Source organism: Hyperolius riggenbachi, chromosome 11 (assembly GCF_040937935.1).
Source record: "Hyperolius riggenbachi isolate aHypRig1 chromosome 11, aHypRig1.pri, whole genome shotgun sequence".
Lineage (NCBI taxonomy): Eukaryota > Metazoa > Chordata > Amphibia > Anura > Hyperoliidae > Hyperolius > Hyperolius riggenbachi.
The window spans coordinates 170,412,346-170,428,386 of record NC_090656.1 but is presented as its reverse complement, the minus strand read 5'-3'; the positions used below and the strand labels follow the sequence as shown (position 1 = coordinate 170,428,386).

General features: G+C 42.3%; 1 protein-coding gene across 1 annotated transcript; it reads right to left on the bottom strand.

Annotated features, from left to right (window-relative positions):
* Window positions 1–2,500: 2,500 nt before the first annotated feature.
* CFDP1 (craniofacial development protein 1) lies at window positions 2,501–14,557 on the bottom strand. The gene is made up of 2 exons (XM_068259727.1): window positions 14,401–14,557; window positions 2,501–2,838 (listed from the first exon to the last, which is right to left on the bottom strand). The coding sequence occupies exons 1-2, from the start codon at window positions 14,538–14,540 to the stop codon at window positions 2,745–2,747; spliced, it is 234 nt and encodes a 77-aa protein (XP_068115828.1). The 5' UTR covers window positions 14,541–14,557; the 3' UTR covers window positions 2,501–2,744.
* Window positions 14,558–16,041: the final 1,484 nt, after the last annotated feature.

Sequence of the window (16,041 nt, the reverse complement as noted above, 5' to 3'; positions counted from 1 at the left end):
TTCCAATTTGGTTCCATGGCTATTCCATCTTTGTAAACACATGAGGATTGCTAAGGAGTAAATCCCAACTAAATTATGTTTCAGCCTCGAAGAAGTGGCTGTGGAAAGCCACGAAATGCTTTGTCAGGCCTTGTCAATTCATCTAACTGCCGTTCCTTTTTCATGAGATTGTATTTTATGCATTTCCTCCCCATGTTTTTTTCGTTGGAACTTATTAAAAGTTATTATTTTAACATTTTCAGTAATGTCTCAACTGAAACTCCTTTTTTTAGTTTTATGAGCTTCTATCTGGTGTCCATGGGTGCACAGGGGGAGTTACTTAGTATTATTTCTGAGTTTTTGATTATGGGAGGGGGCAGGTGTTCTGCTTAAGGAGGGTGCCCCCATGACCCCCAAAGTTGAACACTTTTTACCACCACTACAGTATATCTACGTCCTCTGTGACTTCATCTAAGCCAAAAGGATGTAGATATACATCGTGTAGCTGAAGCACAGCTGCGCACGATTGGGCTTGCTCCTGTGCGCACCTCCGGGACTATCTCTGCTGCAGCACTAATTGGTGAAAGCGAGTACATGTTCCCTGAGCCAATAAGATTAATTTTTACTATTAAAAATACTTTTATTTTTTCAACTCATAGTGAAAAATACACACTGTAGCATTAATTCAGAATCAAATATCTTCACCATAAATTGTGACAGGAACATAATCTAAGTTTTGTGATAAACTGTAGAAGTAGCCAAACAAAATTTGTGGTTTTTATTAAAATGCATAGAAAACAAAATTGTTTGAGAGAAAAAATGCCATACAATGAGTCTAGTTTATCTTGGAAAAAAACGATATATATATATATATATATATATATATATTTAACCCATTCGCGTTCCGTCGTTTTCACTTGAGAAATGTTCACCTCCCATTCATTAGCCTATAACTTTATCACTACTTATCACAATGAACTGATCTATATCTTGTTTTTCCTGTTACCAATTAGGCTTTCTTTGGGGAGTACATTTTGCTAAGAGCCACTTTACTGTAAATGCATTTTAACAGGAAGAATAAGAAAAAAAAACTGAAAAAATTTATTATTTCTCAGTTTTCAGCCATTATAGTTTTAAAATAATACATGCCTCCATAATTAAAACTCACGTATTGTATTTGCCCATATGTTCCGGTTATTACACCGTTAAAATTATGTCCCTATCACAATGTATGGCGACAATATTTTATTTGGAAATAAAGGTGCATTTTTTCCGATTTACATCCATCACTATTTACAAGTTTAAAATAAAAAAAAAATATAGAAATATTTCATCTTTACATTGATATTTAAAAAGTTTAGACCCTTAGGTAAATATTTATATGTTTTTTTTTTTTTATTGTAATGTTTATTTTTTTTTTATATTAAACATTTTATTTGGTTAGTTTTGGGAGGGTAAACAGTAGTGTTGTAATGTAAATGTGTGTTGATTTTCATTTTTTTTCACTTTTAGTTGTAGTATTACTTTTTGGCCACAAGACGGCCATGAGTTTGTTTACATGACGTCACTCTAAGTGTAACACACGCTTAGAGCGACGCATGGGGGAGGTAACAGCCAGAAAAGGCGCAGCTTCCGAGAGAAGCTGCCCCTTTTTCAGCAGGGGAGAGTAATCAGTGATCGGGCACCATAGCCCGATTCACTGATTGCCTGGCTAACGAACCACGGGCCGGGAGCACGCGTGCACGATCGGCTGCGGGAGCGCGCATGGTTCCTGGACGTAGTTTCTACGTCCAGGAACCAAAATAGGTTAATTTAAGTGTCATCATAAGTAGGGATAAAGTTATTGCTTATTAAGTAGGGGCATAGCTAAACTGTCAAAATTGCTCTGGTCCATAAGGGGGAAACAAGGTCTGGATGCAAAGTGGTTAAAGCTAATGAAATTGGGTAGCACAGTGATGTAGTGGATAGCACTCTTGCAGTGCATAAGTCTCAGGAACAATTCTAACCTAGGATACAAGCTGGAGTATGTTTGTTCTTCCCATGTTTGCGTGCTTTTTTTCTGGGCACTTTGGTCTCTCCACATATATTCCAAAAACATACTGATAGGTTAACGGCTTTCCCCAAAACATTGGCCTTATGCTGAATACACACCATGCGTTTCCGCGTCGAATGCGTCCGTCGATACGAGTCGATTCGATTATTTCCGAGCATTTCCGAACGCATTTCGATGATTTTTAGGTCGATTGCCATGTAAAGTATGGCAAATCGACCTAACGATCCATCGAAGCTTGAATTGGACATGTCGGAAATAATCGAATCGATGCGTATCGACGGACGCATCGAACGCGGAAACGCATGGTGTGTATCCAGCATTAGACTATGTTACAGAGATTAGACCCGGACCACGATAGGGATTAGGCCGTGATGTTCTCCAAGGCAAAGTTGACCATGGAATCTGTAAACCACATGATGACAATCTTTTTACTCTTGTGACTTCAGAAGCAGTCACTGAACTGCACAATTATATCAGACTTTTATTTTTCAAGTAACAAGATTAGTTGAAAACATTCAGCAACAGAAATGGCATTGTGAAATTGTGTACTAAAGACAAAAAAAATTAAATCATAAAAATAATATCCCAGAGGCCATATACAGTTAAAATGTTCATGGTACAGTCCAGATATACAGATCACCATGCTCCAGGTAACAACGTCAAGATGGAAGTCTTGGCCTTGCCTTGTGTTCCAGCTGTCACAACACCGGAGTCATGTTGGTTTCATGTTTTTGAGTCTAATTTCTCGTTCTCGTTCAAACTGTCTGTAGTCAACTCTTTCTAGGAAAGCTTTCCTTTCAATGTACCTGAAAAATGTAAGGCAGTTCATTAAGAAGCATTAGAAGCAGCAATGAGAAATGGTAATTCCCTTACAGGGTACCTGTGACATTATGAGTTTAATATGGATAGTCTCAATACTACTTAGAGCCAAGCTACAGTAAGTATTATCAAGGCCTCTAAATGAGTTTCTCTGCACTCAGACTGCAGCACAACTCTCACTGCTAACTAATAGGATTGTAAATCAACGTAAAAACACAGAACCCAGCAAAGGAACAGAAAAGTTCAATATTTGTCTGTATGGGGCTGAATAACATAAAAATAGAGGAGACAGTGGTGGCTTTACCTCCTTTAAGTAGACGCAAGATATTATTGATGTTGTTACAACAACATCTTTCAAGTACATGAGATAGTCAAGACATTAAACGTGAATTTTTGAAACCAAAATAGGATTATATTTTGGATTAGTAATATAGAAAGAATTGTTGGTATTTATGTACCATCATTGGGACGTCGGACGGCAGGAGTGGAAATAGTAGCCAGGTACAGTAGACACCCCTGCTTCAATAGCACATAACTTGGGAATGGTGCAAAGGACCGACTGTGGACCAAGAGCAAACAAAAGCCAACATCCTCGGCTTTCCAGTAATGGTTTTCCTAATCTACAGGATGGACCTCAGTATGGGAGGGAAGCTTAGTATTTGGGGGCCCCTTACAGCTCTGGGATTTGGGGGCCCCTCACAGCTCTGGGACCCTATGTGGTTGCAGGAGCTGCTGTTCCCATATAGTTACGCCCCTGACACAACTGCCTCTTAGCTGTTCCTGCAGTTAGGCCTTAACTACCTAAAAACCGCTCAACTCCAATTGGCGTCAAGTCCTGGGGGCGTGTTTTGCAGGAGATCATGCGCGCATCTCCGCTTGAATGACGGAGTTTCACAATCGCTGCTAGGAGACGGTTAGACTGCGGTTTCGGCATCTATTTACAATGTACAGACATTCACAATTTTGGCCAGCGCTGCATCAACAAGCGTCAGTCCCACTACCAACACCAGAAGGAGAGCGGCTCACCGATTTAGGTGGACCACATATGACAATGGTCTAATGCGCTTGTGGGGTTTTCACAGGTTCCCCTCACCTATCGATCCACCTCCACTCTTGCTGTAGCCACCAGGGTCAAAATTAATGTTCCTTTAAGAATATCTCCCCAATGTATGCCTCAAATGAAAAGAACACCTCTCATCGTGCAACATTGCTAAAAACTTTAAAATATTTATTAAAAAATGCACTCACAGTATGGATGAGTATGACATCGCATAGAGTTTTTGTCCCGCTGGCTCTCCCCCACTCAGTCATCCGGGCTAACTGCACGGCTCCCCAGAATTCCCGCTGGGTATCCCCCGCTCTGCCCGTCCTCACTCCACCTGTTTGTGAAACGCTGTCAGCAGCTCCGCCCTGTCGATTTCGTCACGTCTCACATAACTCATCAGAGGCTCGGAGCTGCGGCGGCTAAGCATGATCTAAATCCTTCCTCTTACCATCCGATTGGTCAGGGCTGCCCCAGCACCCGCCGCTCTGTAAAAACGTTATTGTTCCTTGCGCTCCAGCGTGGTTACGAGAAAGCTTCCTGTGTTTGAAACCACGCTGCAAGCTTTTTAGGAAAAAAAAGTGCATCAAAATTGAAGTATTTAAAATTAAAAATAGAATGGAGCTAAAAAGGATTAAAAATAAATTAACCCCCTAACATGAACTAATGCTATACCAGCCCGGTGGACTTTAAAAGGGGGAATAATCTTTATTTGCTTTATAAAATCCACTGAAATTAAAATGTGGACAGTACAATACATCTGTTATGCAAGTAAAACAAGCAGTTTTCTACTTATATATGTTTATATATGCATTTGAGTGAACCCAATTTGCCTAATCTCCATGCTCCCCTCCAGTGACTGACTAAGCATTACCTTGTACTCATACTGTGCTGCGTGATCTGGTTCTTGTATTCCTGTATTGTCATATTGCCGTATGTCACCCCCAAATATTGTCTGTAACCTAAACTAATGTCCAGTGCTGCGTAATATGTTGGCGCTTTATAAATACAACAAATAAATAAATAAATGTATATTTTTCCTGGGATGGTATGGCTGACCCTGCAGCTTTTAAGGATGGTTACAAATTATATTTAAATCATTACATTTATCTAGAGGGGCAGTATAGATGTGTGGGTAAAAAGCTTACAGGGAACAGACATTTTCATGCCATCTGGCCTGCCTCAGCTGGTGGTCACTTTTCCATGGTTTGTGGGCAAGTAAGAGATGCACTGCAGGCCTTGGAGTGTTTGTGAGGGTTACATAAGAGGCTGTGGTGCCAGAGCAGTACCCCTCCTCCTTTAGACTAGGAGAAGCCAACAAGTAGCAGAGCTTGCTGAGTCAGGGCAGCTCAGGCACAGAGGAGAAGCTGTACTGAGTTGACTGAGGAAGTCACACCAGCTGCTTACACAGCACAATCCTTGCCAGCGGTAGACCAGACCATCTTTGTGCAGTCCATGCAAAGCACTAACACTGTTATTAGCATTATTTTCCTACTTGCTGTGTGTAATGAATGGACCATGCCATTTAGTGCTCTTTCAATCATATTTCAGTTACAATTTAAAGGACAATTTATAATACTGTATAATCATTGTTGCAATCTCAGGGAAAATTTGCTTTGTAAAAAGTGTGCCTTCATTCCCTAAAACCTTGCAGTTGTTCTAGGAAAGGGCTAGTCTCAGTTCGCATTGAGACGAATCATAAATGGGCAACAGGAGAGGACACTGCTGATTGTGTTTTATGTCTGGTTGGAGTCTGGAGCAGATGAGTTTCCACCACAGGCCTATGTGGGAAATGTCCAGAACTATCAAGCAGGTTGGGAGTTTGCGTTAATACCACCTGTATAGTCAGATGTGGCCCCATTATAAGGCGCTCCATCCCAGTTTAGGTAGCCAGATGTGCCCCTAGTACTAGCCTCCCTATAGGTAGCTATATGTCCCCCCAGTATTAGATCATCCCCCAGTACAGATAGCCATATGTGCTCTCAGTATTTGAATATTGTCCCCTCCCCCATTAGAGATAGCCAGATATGCCACCATGATAAGCCCTCCAGCATTATGCCCCCCCCAGTGTAGTCAAATAGCCATATGTGCCCCCTACTATAAGGCAGCCCCCCTATGGAGATCTGTAGATAAGTGCTACTGGGAAAATCATGTCTCATTTTCCTGGTTATAGTGCAATCATGCAGCAGGAGCCTCTATGCACAGCTCTGCAGTCAGCCCTGTTCTGCCGAATAGGCCGTGTCCCGGCTTGATGACATCATCAAGCCAGGACCTGGGCCGAATATACTGTGTCCTGGCTTGATGACATCTGGTCTATTCGGCAGCATGGGGCTGACGGCAGTGCTGTACACAGAGACTCCAGCTGCATGATTGTGTTGGAACCAGGAAAGTTTGCTCCACTCTGTTAATCCAGGCATTATTAGTTCGGATTCTTGCAATGATCGGATTCCTGCAATATAGAATCCCCTATTAGCTTTAGAGAAAAATGGTTTAGTCAGGAGACTGTATAAAGAGTTATCCTTTAAGAGACATTCTAGCAAAGAAACAGTTCTGAGTTTTAGTAGAATTTGTGGCTTGTGGGGAAGGCCACAGAGCAAGATTAAGATGCTCTATGTACAAACATCCAGGCTGGCCCAACATAAAACAAACTCGCCTGGTTCCAAAACACAAATTCTTGGAATCAGGGTACAAGGCACTGGAAGATCCTATTTTGGGTTGAAGTTCCGGGTGCATGCAGTTAGGCATATGCATGTCACAGCGTCACATACTCCTGTGTGGCCAATAGCCGGCTTGTGAGGTGAGGTGTAGTTGGCCCACACCCACTGGGCAATGTCAAAGAGTTAAACCTTGGGAGGCTGACAGCTCCAAGGGAACTCACTTCTACTTCCTTTACTGCATCTTTTTCCTACTTAGCTTCACTTTATTTACACTGTAGTTTCTCTCAATGTAACATGGTTCAGACTGTTCTTAAAATGAACCTGAGTTATTCACAAGGACTTGCTCAAAAGCAATGGAATGCCATACATGTAATACCTTGCTGAGGTAATGAAGAGTGCTGATGTATACCTGTATTTGCCAAATAAATTATTTAAAGCTTGAGTCCACTTTTTAGAGATACCTGCCAGGCTGTGGAGTGTCGAGCTGCTGAGTGCAGCCATTCGGGATGCTGGTGCCGAAAAAGGTGGAGACCCGTAGCAACCATAACTGCCGATTTAACAGGATTTGCTCCTTTGGCCACACTCCTGGCTCCGGCTTTGCAGTAGCACAGAGCAGCTCGTGCAAGGCTTTCTCCTCCATGTGTGAACAGCTTTGGGCTACTGATCAGGTGCAGATAGGACTTGCGCAGGCACTGTGCAGCCGCATTCATAACCAGAGGGGAGGGTGGCCCGTGAAGAATAATGCCTGGTACACACAATGCAATTTTCCATCACATTGATGGTCAAATCGATTATTTCTAACAGGTCTGATCTGATTTCTGATCATTTTTCAGATCGATTTTGTATAGAAGTGATCAGAAAATGAATCAGAAAAACAATTGCAAATCAGATCAGACCTGACAGAAATAATCGATTCGACCATCAATCTGACGTAAACTTGCATCATGTGTAATAGGCATAAAAGTGTAAAAATCTATTCTTTTTCACAAACAGACCATCAGGGGGCGCTGTATGGCTGATATTGTGATGAAACCCCTCCCACAAAGAAATTCTGTGTACGTACTCTTGGCAGTTTCCTGTCTGTGAACCCTGTTGCATTGTGGGAAATAGCTGTTTACAGCTGTTTCCAACTGCCAAAACAGCAAGCAGCAACTACATCACTTGCCAGCAGTAAAAATGTCACCATGTGATAAATGTCAGAATATAAATCAGGTATTTAAAATATTTTACAATGGGCAAACACTGACTAAATCATTTATACATAATTATTGTAAAAATAAAGCAATTTTTTCATTACATTATTTTCACTGGTGTTCCTCTTTAAGACTATCTTGACAAGCAGGGGTGGGATAAAGGAGGATATGAGAACCCTGGGGATCACCCAGATGCTTTCCACTACCCATCTAACATTTGTTTTCTTTTGCCTACAGGTTTGCTTTAAAACAATCAAATAAATGATTAGTTCAGAATAATCAAACCTTAAAGAGGAGCTGTTAGGTATAGGGTCTCAGAGAAAATAAACACATATATCAGTAGCTAAAGATTGGCTGTACTTACATTACATATGCATTTCACTGTCCACGTTTGGATTTCACAGAATTTGTATATAGTATATGCAGAGATAGATGCTCCTGACAGCTCATGGCAGGCTCCATGTTTGTGAAGCCAAATGTGTCGTCATGTCCTGCCTGCTTCTGATCACAGATAAGCTGGTTCTTGAACAACACGGTGTGCAGTGAATATTAATGAGCCATGTGGCTAGGAACAATAGCTGACTCCTGCAGTGAAACTCTGCCCCGAGATTTATCAGTGTTTCGGGATGGACTGATTAGAAGCTCCTGTACCGTCTCATTAGCAGCCGAGGGGAGGGCCCCAGAATGCTTTGCAGTTTAGCTGCGGCTTGCGTCTTTATGGGTCTATAACAGACTAAGATAAGCACACATCAAAGGTAACTGAAATGTTTATCTTCACTAATGGCTTTTGAGCTTCCTTCTAAACTGTTTAACACAGGAGAATAGAGGTTTAAATTAGCTTCTGCAGCCTGACAGTTACTCTTTAAACCTGTATCCGTTGCATTATGTGTAACCACAAACAAAGCAATTGTTTGTCATTTTTACAACAGCTTAGATTTTCTAAAGCAAAATCAATCAATTAGTAGTCATTCATCATCTATGAAGAAAAAATAAACAGGCTGCTAAATTGTTTTGATAATATTATTGAATGAATTGCTCTAACTGAACAACTGGGCAGTACAACATGTATGGTCAGGTCAAAGCAAATGTATTCCATGCAGTGCTATTGTGTCCTCCTAACTGAATTGCAGGTGCTCAGAATAGAAATAAATAGAGATGACTCCATACCCATAATAGATATAAATGGAGATAACAGCATGTCCAGAAAAGAAGAAACTGAGATGACAACATGCTCAGGAAACAGATAAACAGAGATAACTATCCTGAAAGCTGCTGTCAGATACATAAGGCAATGCAAATTGACTTTCACACTGAGATTACACCGTTTGCTAGCAATTTTCTATTATGAAACACATGCAGGACCCATTCTTCAGAGTGGGACTCTGGCATCCAGGCCCCGCCCCTCTATTCAGCAGCCTGTGCATCGATATGGAGAGACCAGAATATACTGGAGGCAGTTTTTATACTTTCACTAACAGGTAAACCAAATTATTATTTTTTTCCCCTTTAAATGCCTACTACTGCATCCGCCACCATGTTGCCAGGCGACACTTCAGGACCAATAGTATACAGACAATGCTAGCTTCCAGGCTCTTCTGTTGCTATGGAGGGTGGCAGAGGGAAGATGACCAGTGATCGATGAGTCGGAGTGATAAGGAGGAAGAACAATCGTTGATCAGCAATGAGCTGAGATGACTCACCAGGCTGGATTTCTCATCAATGCATCAGGGAGGGTTGGGGGAGGGGGGAATATAAATAAATATATTTAGAAGGGACCTTAGGTGAGAGGCATTTGGAGGGGGTCATGTTATTTTCCTGGCAGTCCTGTTCATCTTTCTGATCAGTAGCGTCTGAATCACTCACCTGAAACAAGCATGATGGTGGCCACTAATGATCCAATCTTAGTGGTCACCTTGAGGCTTATCTTGTCAGATTTGTGGGATAAACATCTGATCTGCATGCTTGTTTGGGGTCTATGTATATATTGGATAAAAGTATTAGAGGCAGAGGATCAGCAGGACAGCCAGGCAATGTGCATCATTTAAATTATCCAAAAAATGGATTGATTCCATCAATCTGAATGAATTGTACAACAGCTTTCCCTCTGTTAGTGGGCCCAAAACATCATTTTCAAGTGATATTATTATCAACTTGGATGATTGTCAGGAGAATTATATCAATAATACCCACCTTAAAGGATAACTGTAATGAGAGGAATACAGTATGTAGGCTGCCATATTTATTTTCTTTTAAACAATAACAGTTGCCTGGCAGCCCTGCTTATTTATCTGGTTGCAGAAGTGTTTGAATCACACCAAAAACAGGCATGCAGCTAATCTTGTCAGATCTGACAATAATGTCAGAAACATCTGATCTGCTGCATGCTTGTTCCGGGTCTATGGCTAAGCGTATCAGCAGGCTAGCCAGGCAACTGGTATTGCTTAAAAGGACATCAATATGGCGGCCTCCATATATCTTTACAGTTGTCCTCTAAAGGTGGACATACACTTATAGATTTGCAGCAGATTCGACCATCAGATAGATTTCTATTAGATGCCTGTCAAGTCGAATCTGACAGGAATCTATCTGATGTGTGCCACACACTAGGAACAGATTTCCAATAGATTTCAGGATGAAATCTATTGGAAATCGATCTAAATGCATTATTGGACCATTAGATACAATGCAACTCTATGAGCCATCGATCTGCAACCAGTAGCACATCTACCTAGATTTTCCATCCTGTCCTGATAGATCAAATTGATTGAAATCAGCTGCAAATCGATTGATCGATTTAATAGAATCAATTTCCGAACTATTGATCGATTATATTGAATTGATCAATCGATGGCTAAAATCGACCAGCGTATGGGCCCCTTAAGGCTCACTAGGGGGCTCAGTAGTTATATAATCGGGGGTGATATCCTTTTTTTGTATAGGCAGGAAAGGAAAGAAAAAACCTACAGAGATATTTTTATGGAATCCCTTGTATCTTGTGTCAATAAAGATTTTTGATATTTTTGTACTATAAAGACCTTGCACAAATATTTTGATAATCTTCCTTATGGTCCTTTCTACTTATATGAAGTTCACTAGGGGGCTCAGCAGAGCTGCATTCTTGATAGTAGTCTGTGCAGCTGAGGTGGCATAGCACAGTGTTTCACAGCCCTTAGTCATTTTATTGTCATGCACGCCTACATCTACAAATGAGCTTCAACTATTCACTCTGGTATGGGGTTGGAGTGTCAGAGAATGTTTTTCTTCTCTTTTAATTATCTAGAGCCTGGCTTTACGGTATAAGGGCCAAGAGTAAGAACACCACCACACAGCAGTCATTAACCTGTACCACATGAGATATAATTACCTCTACGTTTCTGTTACTGTTTCTGACCCTGTTTACCCATGAGAGGTGTTGCTATGGAAACATCACTTTAAGTATTTTTGGTAGGTAAACTACTTCTTAGGGGACATAGATGCCTTCTTTAGTCAATTCATTAAATGTCACATACTCCATTTTCTTCACTACAGCAAGATTTTTACCTCAAGCTGCTGTTAATATATCTCCCCCATATACCGTAATATAGTGCAGTCCTAATCTGCCTACCTAACAAGTGCCATTATGCCTACATTTTAAATTACTTCAAGAAGTAAACAATGCTTCCTGGATACAAAAATACAGCTTTATCACAGGCTGCAATTCATAAATGAATGTTGTAGAGGATCATAATAATGACAATCTGTAGTGAATGCTGCTCTAGTATTCTCTGCAGTGAAGGTGGATTATTAAGGGCTTATTTCCACAGCAGTTTCCAATTTGGCTGTGGGACCCGCACTGCTGCAAAGCCGCTGCCCGATTCTGCTTAGCTGTGTCATGCACGGCTATATTCGGGTGCACAATCCCACTGCAGACATTTCCACTAGACACGAATGCGTCCTGAATCTGCAGCGTTTCCATGCAGATGAGTCAAGTGGGGAAACGCTGCCTATTCCTAGAAGTGGCTTGCCATCCCAATCACACTGTGTTGCAATTCTGAACGGCATGCTGCAGTTTCCCGCAGCACGCACCCTGAATCCCTATCGCCATGCATGACATAGCTAAGTGATTCGGATGCGTACTCGCATCACTACAAATGCAGGCGTGTGTGTTCCAAGAAACATGCCTGGTAAGTGGCAACTGGTCCTTACCCGAATAGGCTAGAGCAGAGGTAGGGAACCTATGGCTCGGGGGCCAGATGTGGCTCTTTTGATGGGTACACCTAGCTCACAGACAAATCAGTAGGGGTTGATTTACTAAGCTACACTGCTCAAGCAGCGCAGCTTAGTGTGGCAGCGCAAGTAAAATGTTCAAAGTAGTGCACGCTACTGCTGTAGCATGCACTACTAACTTACTTAAACAGCTGCTCCAATTGTCCTACTCTGGACCGTCAGGTCCAGTGATTTTGTAATACGAGATTCCCGCACTTTGATTGGCCCAAAAGGCAGCCTGTCACTTGACAGGCAGCCAATTGGGCCAAAGTGCGAGGATCTCATCCTACAAAGTGAATCAACCCCCAAGTCAGCTAGCTAATTGTACAAGCTGTTAGTCGGTATTTCTCCTGCCTTGCTCTTGGGGAAATTGCTGATGTTGCTGAAACCCAAGAGAAGCTGAAGAGGTGTCTAACACTTCCACGGCCCAGTGGATCAACTGTATACGCATCACTATGGCAAAAGGGAAGCGAGTCTTACTGTCCCAGTTTGAAACATATTGTATGGCTCTCACAGAATTACATTTTTAAAATATGTGCCGTTTATGGCTCTCTCAGCCAAAAAGGTTCCTGACTCCTGGGCTAAAGAGTTTCACTGTGCAGCTCGCATGCAGAAAATAGGTGTAGATTCGGAAATAGTGGAAATGGACCTTAAAGAGACTCCGTAACAAAAATTGCATCCTGTTTTTTATCATCCTACAAGTTCCAAAAGCTATTCTAATGTGTTCTGGCTTACTGCAGCACTTTGTACTATCACAGTCTCTGTAATAAATCAACTTATCTCTCTCTTGTCAGACTTGTCAGCCTGTGTCTGGAAGGCTGCCAAGTTCTTCAGTGTTGTGGTTCTGTGATGCATCTCCCCCCTCCAGGCCCCTCTCTGCACACTGCCTGTGTATTATTTAGAGTAGGGCAGCTTCTCTCTTCTCTCTTATCTTTTACAAGCTGGATAAATCCTCCTCTGAGCTGGCTGGGCTTTCACATACTGAGGAATTACATACAGGCACAGCTGTCTGCACTCTGCAGGAAGAAACAGCCTGACACTTCAGTGGAAGATAGCTGCAGGGGGAAAGAAACACACAAATGATCTCTTGAGATTCAAAAGGAATGCTGTATACAGCCTGCTTGTGTATGGATGTATTTTTCTATGTGTGGACATACTGTACATCAACCTACTTCCTGTTTTGGTGGCCATTTTGTTTGTTTACAAACAAACTTTTTAAAACTGTTTTTAACCACTTTTAATGCGGCGAGGAGCGGCGAAATTGTGACAGAGGGTAATAGGAGATGTCCCCTAACGCACTGGTATGTTTACTTTTGTGCGATTTTAACAATACAGATTCTCTTTAAAGAGACTCTGAAGCGAGTCTAAATTCACCTTTTTAACATGCAGCCATGTTAAGAAATATAACCCCTGCTAAACCGCAGCTATCCCGCAGCAAAACGAGGGGTTTATACCCGCCAAATCCCCTCTCCTACCTCCGGGGAGCGCTTCCTGATGAAGCAGAGCTTATGGCTGTAGCTCTACCTCTCAGCGTGTCAATCACCACTGATCGCTGCCTCTCCCCGCCCCTCTCAATCTTCCTTCACAGAGAGGGGCGGGGGAGAGGCGGAAATCCACACAGCGATCGACATGCATGGAGGCAGAGCTGCAGCTGAAAGCTCTGCCTCCATGAGCAGCAAAATCCACGACCAAGAAAGTCATGGATTTTGCTGGGGGGGATTTGGGGGGTATAAACCCCTCCTTTTGCCGCAGGATAGCGGTGTTTTAGCAGGGGTTATAGTTCTTAACATGGCTGCATGTTAAAAAAGTGAATTAAGACTCGATTCAGAATCTCTAGAGACACTTAAGCCAGGAAAAAAAAATGAGTTTTACTCACCTGGGGCTTCTACCAGCCCCCTGCAGCAGTCCTGTGCCATCGCAGCCACTCACTAATCCTCTGGTCCCCCTCTGCCAGCTAGTTTCGTTTTTGCCGACAGGCCCGTCAGGACTGGCCATGCGTAGCTTTTTCCGCATTCCCTGTAATTAGCGCTATTGCGGGCCGCAACGTGTACATAAATACGCGTTGCCGCATTATGAACGCATAGATATGCGACAATGCATATTTTTGTACGCGTTGCGGCCCGCTAATTAGTCGCTAATTAGTCAGGAATGCGAAAAAAGCTACGCATGGCCAGTCCTGACGGGCCTGTCGGCTAAAACAAAACTAGCTGGCAGAGGGGGACCAGAGGATTAGTGAGTGGCTACGAGGGCACAGCACTGCTGCAGGGGGCTGGTAGAAGCCCCAGGTCAGTAAAACTCATTTTTTTTCTGACTTAAGGTTCACTTTAAGTGCTTACTATATTTGTAATCAGTATGCAGACATAGAAACCTCTTACTATTATGTTTAGCAATGAAATGACAAGAAATACATACCCATCTTTGCCTCTGTTGTGGATAGCCAGCTCTTCACCGATTCCTTCTTTCTCTTTGAAGGTTTCCCAGTCCAGCTTGGATTTCTCCAGTGTGCTCATCTTCTGTTTCTTACCTCCCAGCTTCCCCAGAATACTGCTCATACCACCGCCAGGCCTCTTCACACTGTAGCAGCACACAGAATACAGACAAGTAAGTGACAAGGTATACCAGGAACATCCTAAAATACTACATTCACAGAAAACGTACAATATGAAAATATGAAGCTCCTTTATGCATTACTATACTTGTCTATAACTTTCTTTCAGTGGCTCTTTCTCTTCCTAGGGCTCTTTTACACCATGTGCATGTTTTCAAATGCATGCATGATTTAAAAAAAAATAAAAATCACTGCTAAGGGCTCTTTCACATCAGAGCTTGCGTTGGAGAACGCTCAAAGCATACGTTTTGTTGTATGCCTTTTACTGCGTTTTGATATGCGTTGCACTGCAGTGAGTGTGCGTTTTTAATCCATTTTCAATGCGTTACTGCACATAGAAAAACGCAGGTAATTTTTTTTTCTTTTAGTTGTCAACTTTCTACATTGTTCCTCTGTTGCATTCTGGGACTGATTGCCTGCGTTAACGGATTAAAAACGCGCATAGTGTGCGTTTTACATTGACTAACATTGTAACGCATAAAGCTAGCGTTGGCCAAAAAACTGCTCCTGGGTGCAGTGTAACGCAACGCACAAAAAGGCTGCGTTATATGTGAAAGCTAAAATGAAAGTCTATGGACTTTCATTTCACCTTGGGTAACGCAAACTTTACCCTTTGCGTTGAAACGCAGAAAATCTGCCCTAATGTGAAAGAGCCCTAATGGTTTGCTGTAAGAAGACGTTATTAGCTTTTTCACCGTGTTTGCTGCTTTCTTCCTCCCAGCGCTGTGTATTTAAAAGTGCAGCAAGTTTTCCTGGATGAATTTCAAAGTTACTGATAATGGAGAAAACCACAAACAAACTCATGTTGTACTGTGACAGGGCCTTTAGGCTCTATGTACATTGTTATGTTTGTGGTAGCTTTTCTATGATGGTTTCTAATCTTTTTTTTTTTTTTTTCAAATGAAAAAGTGCTAACGCGTTTCATTAGCACAGATTCTACTACGTTATTTAAAGAGACTGTAAAGACTAAAATGCACTTGGCGTGCATGGCGTTCATGTAAAAAGTTATAACGACTTCAGCGTTCATCCTTGCAGACCGTCCATGCAACGACTTCTGGTGGTTAGCCCCGCCCCCTTCCAGCCAAGTACCGTGGCTCTTTTGTGGTACTCTGTATGTCCCCCCGTAGGCCTGCATTTCAGACAGTTCCATGGAGGGGATAAGAGAGGCCTGAGAGTGGTGGGACTCAACAGGATTCACGGCTCCATCAGGGAAGGTAATCCTGATCGACTCCTACAACAAAAAGAATGTAGATGGATTTTCAATTTACAAGCCACGATTCCACCGGGGCTCAATGAAATGGAGGGTTTTGCCTCTTTAGAGGGGTCTGTCTTCCCCCCCTTCTTTTCCTGGTATTCTGGGTGATGCTGTGGGTGTCCTTTTTTCTTTTGGTTGGGTTGGGTTGCCTTCTGTGACATGGCCAGTTCCGCATTATGGGCAGTAATTA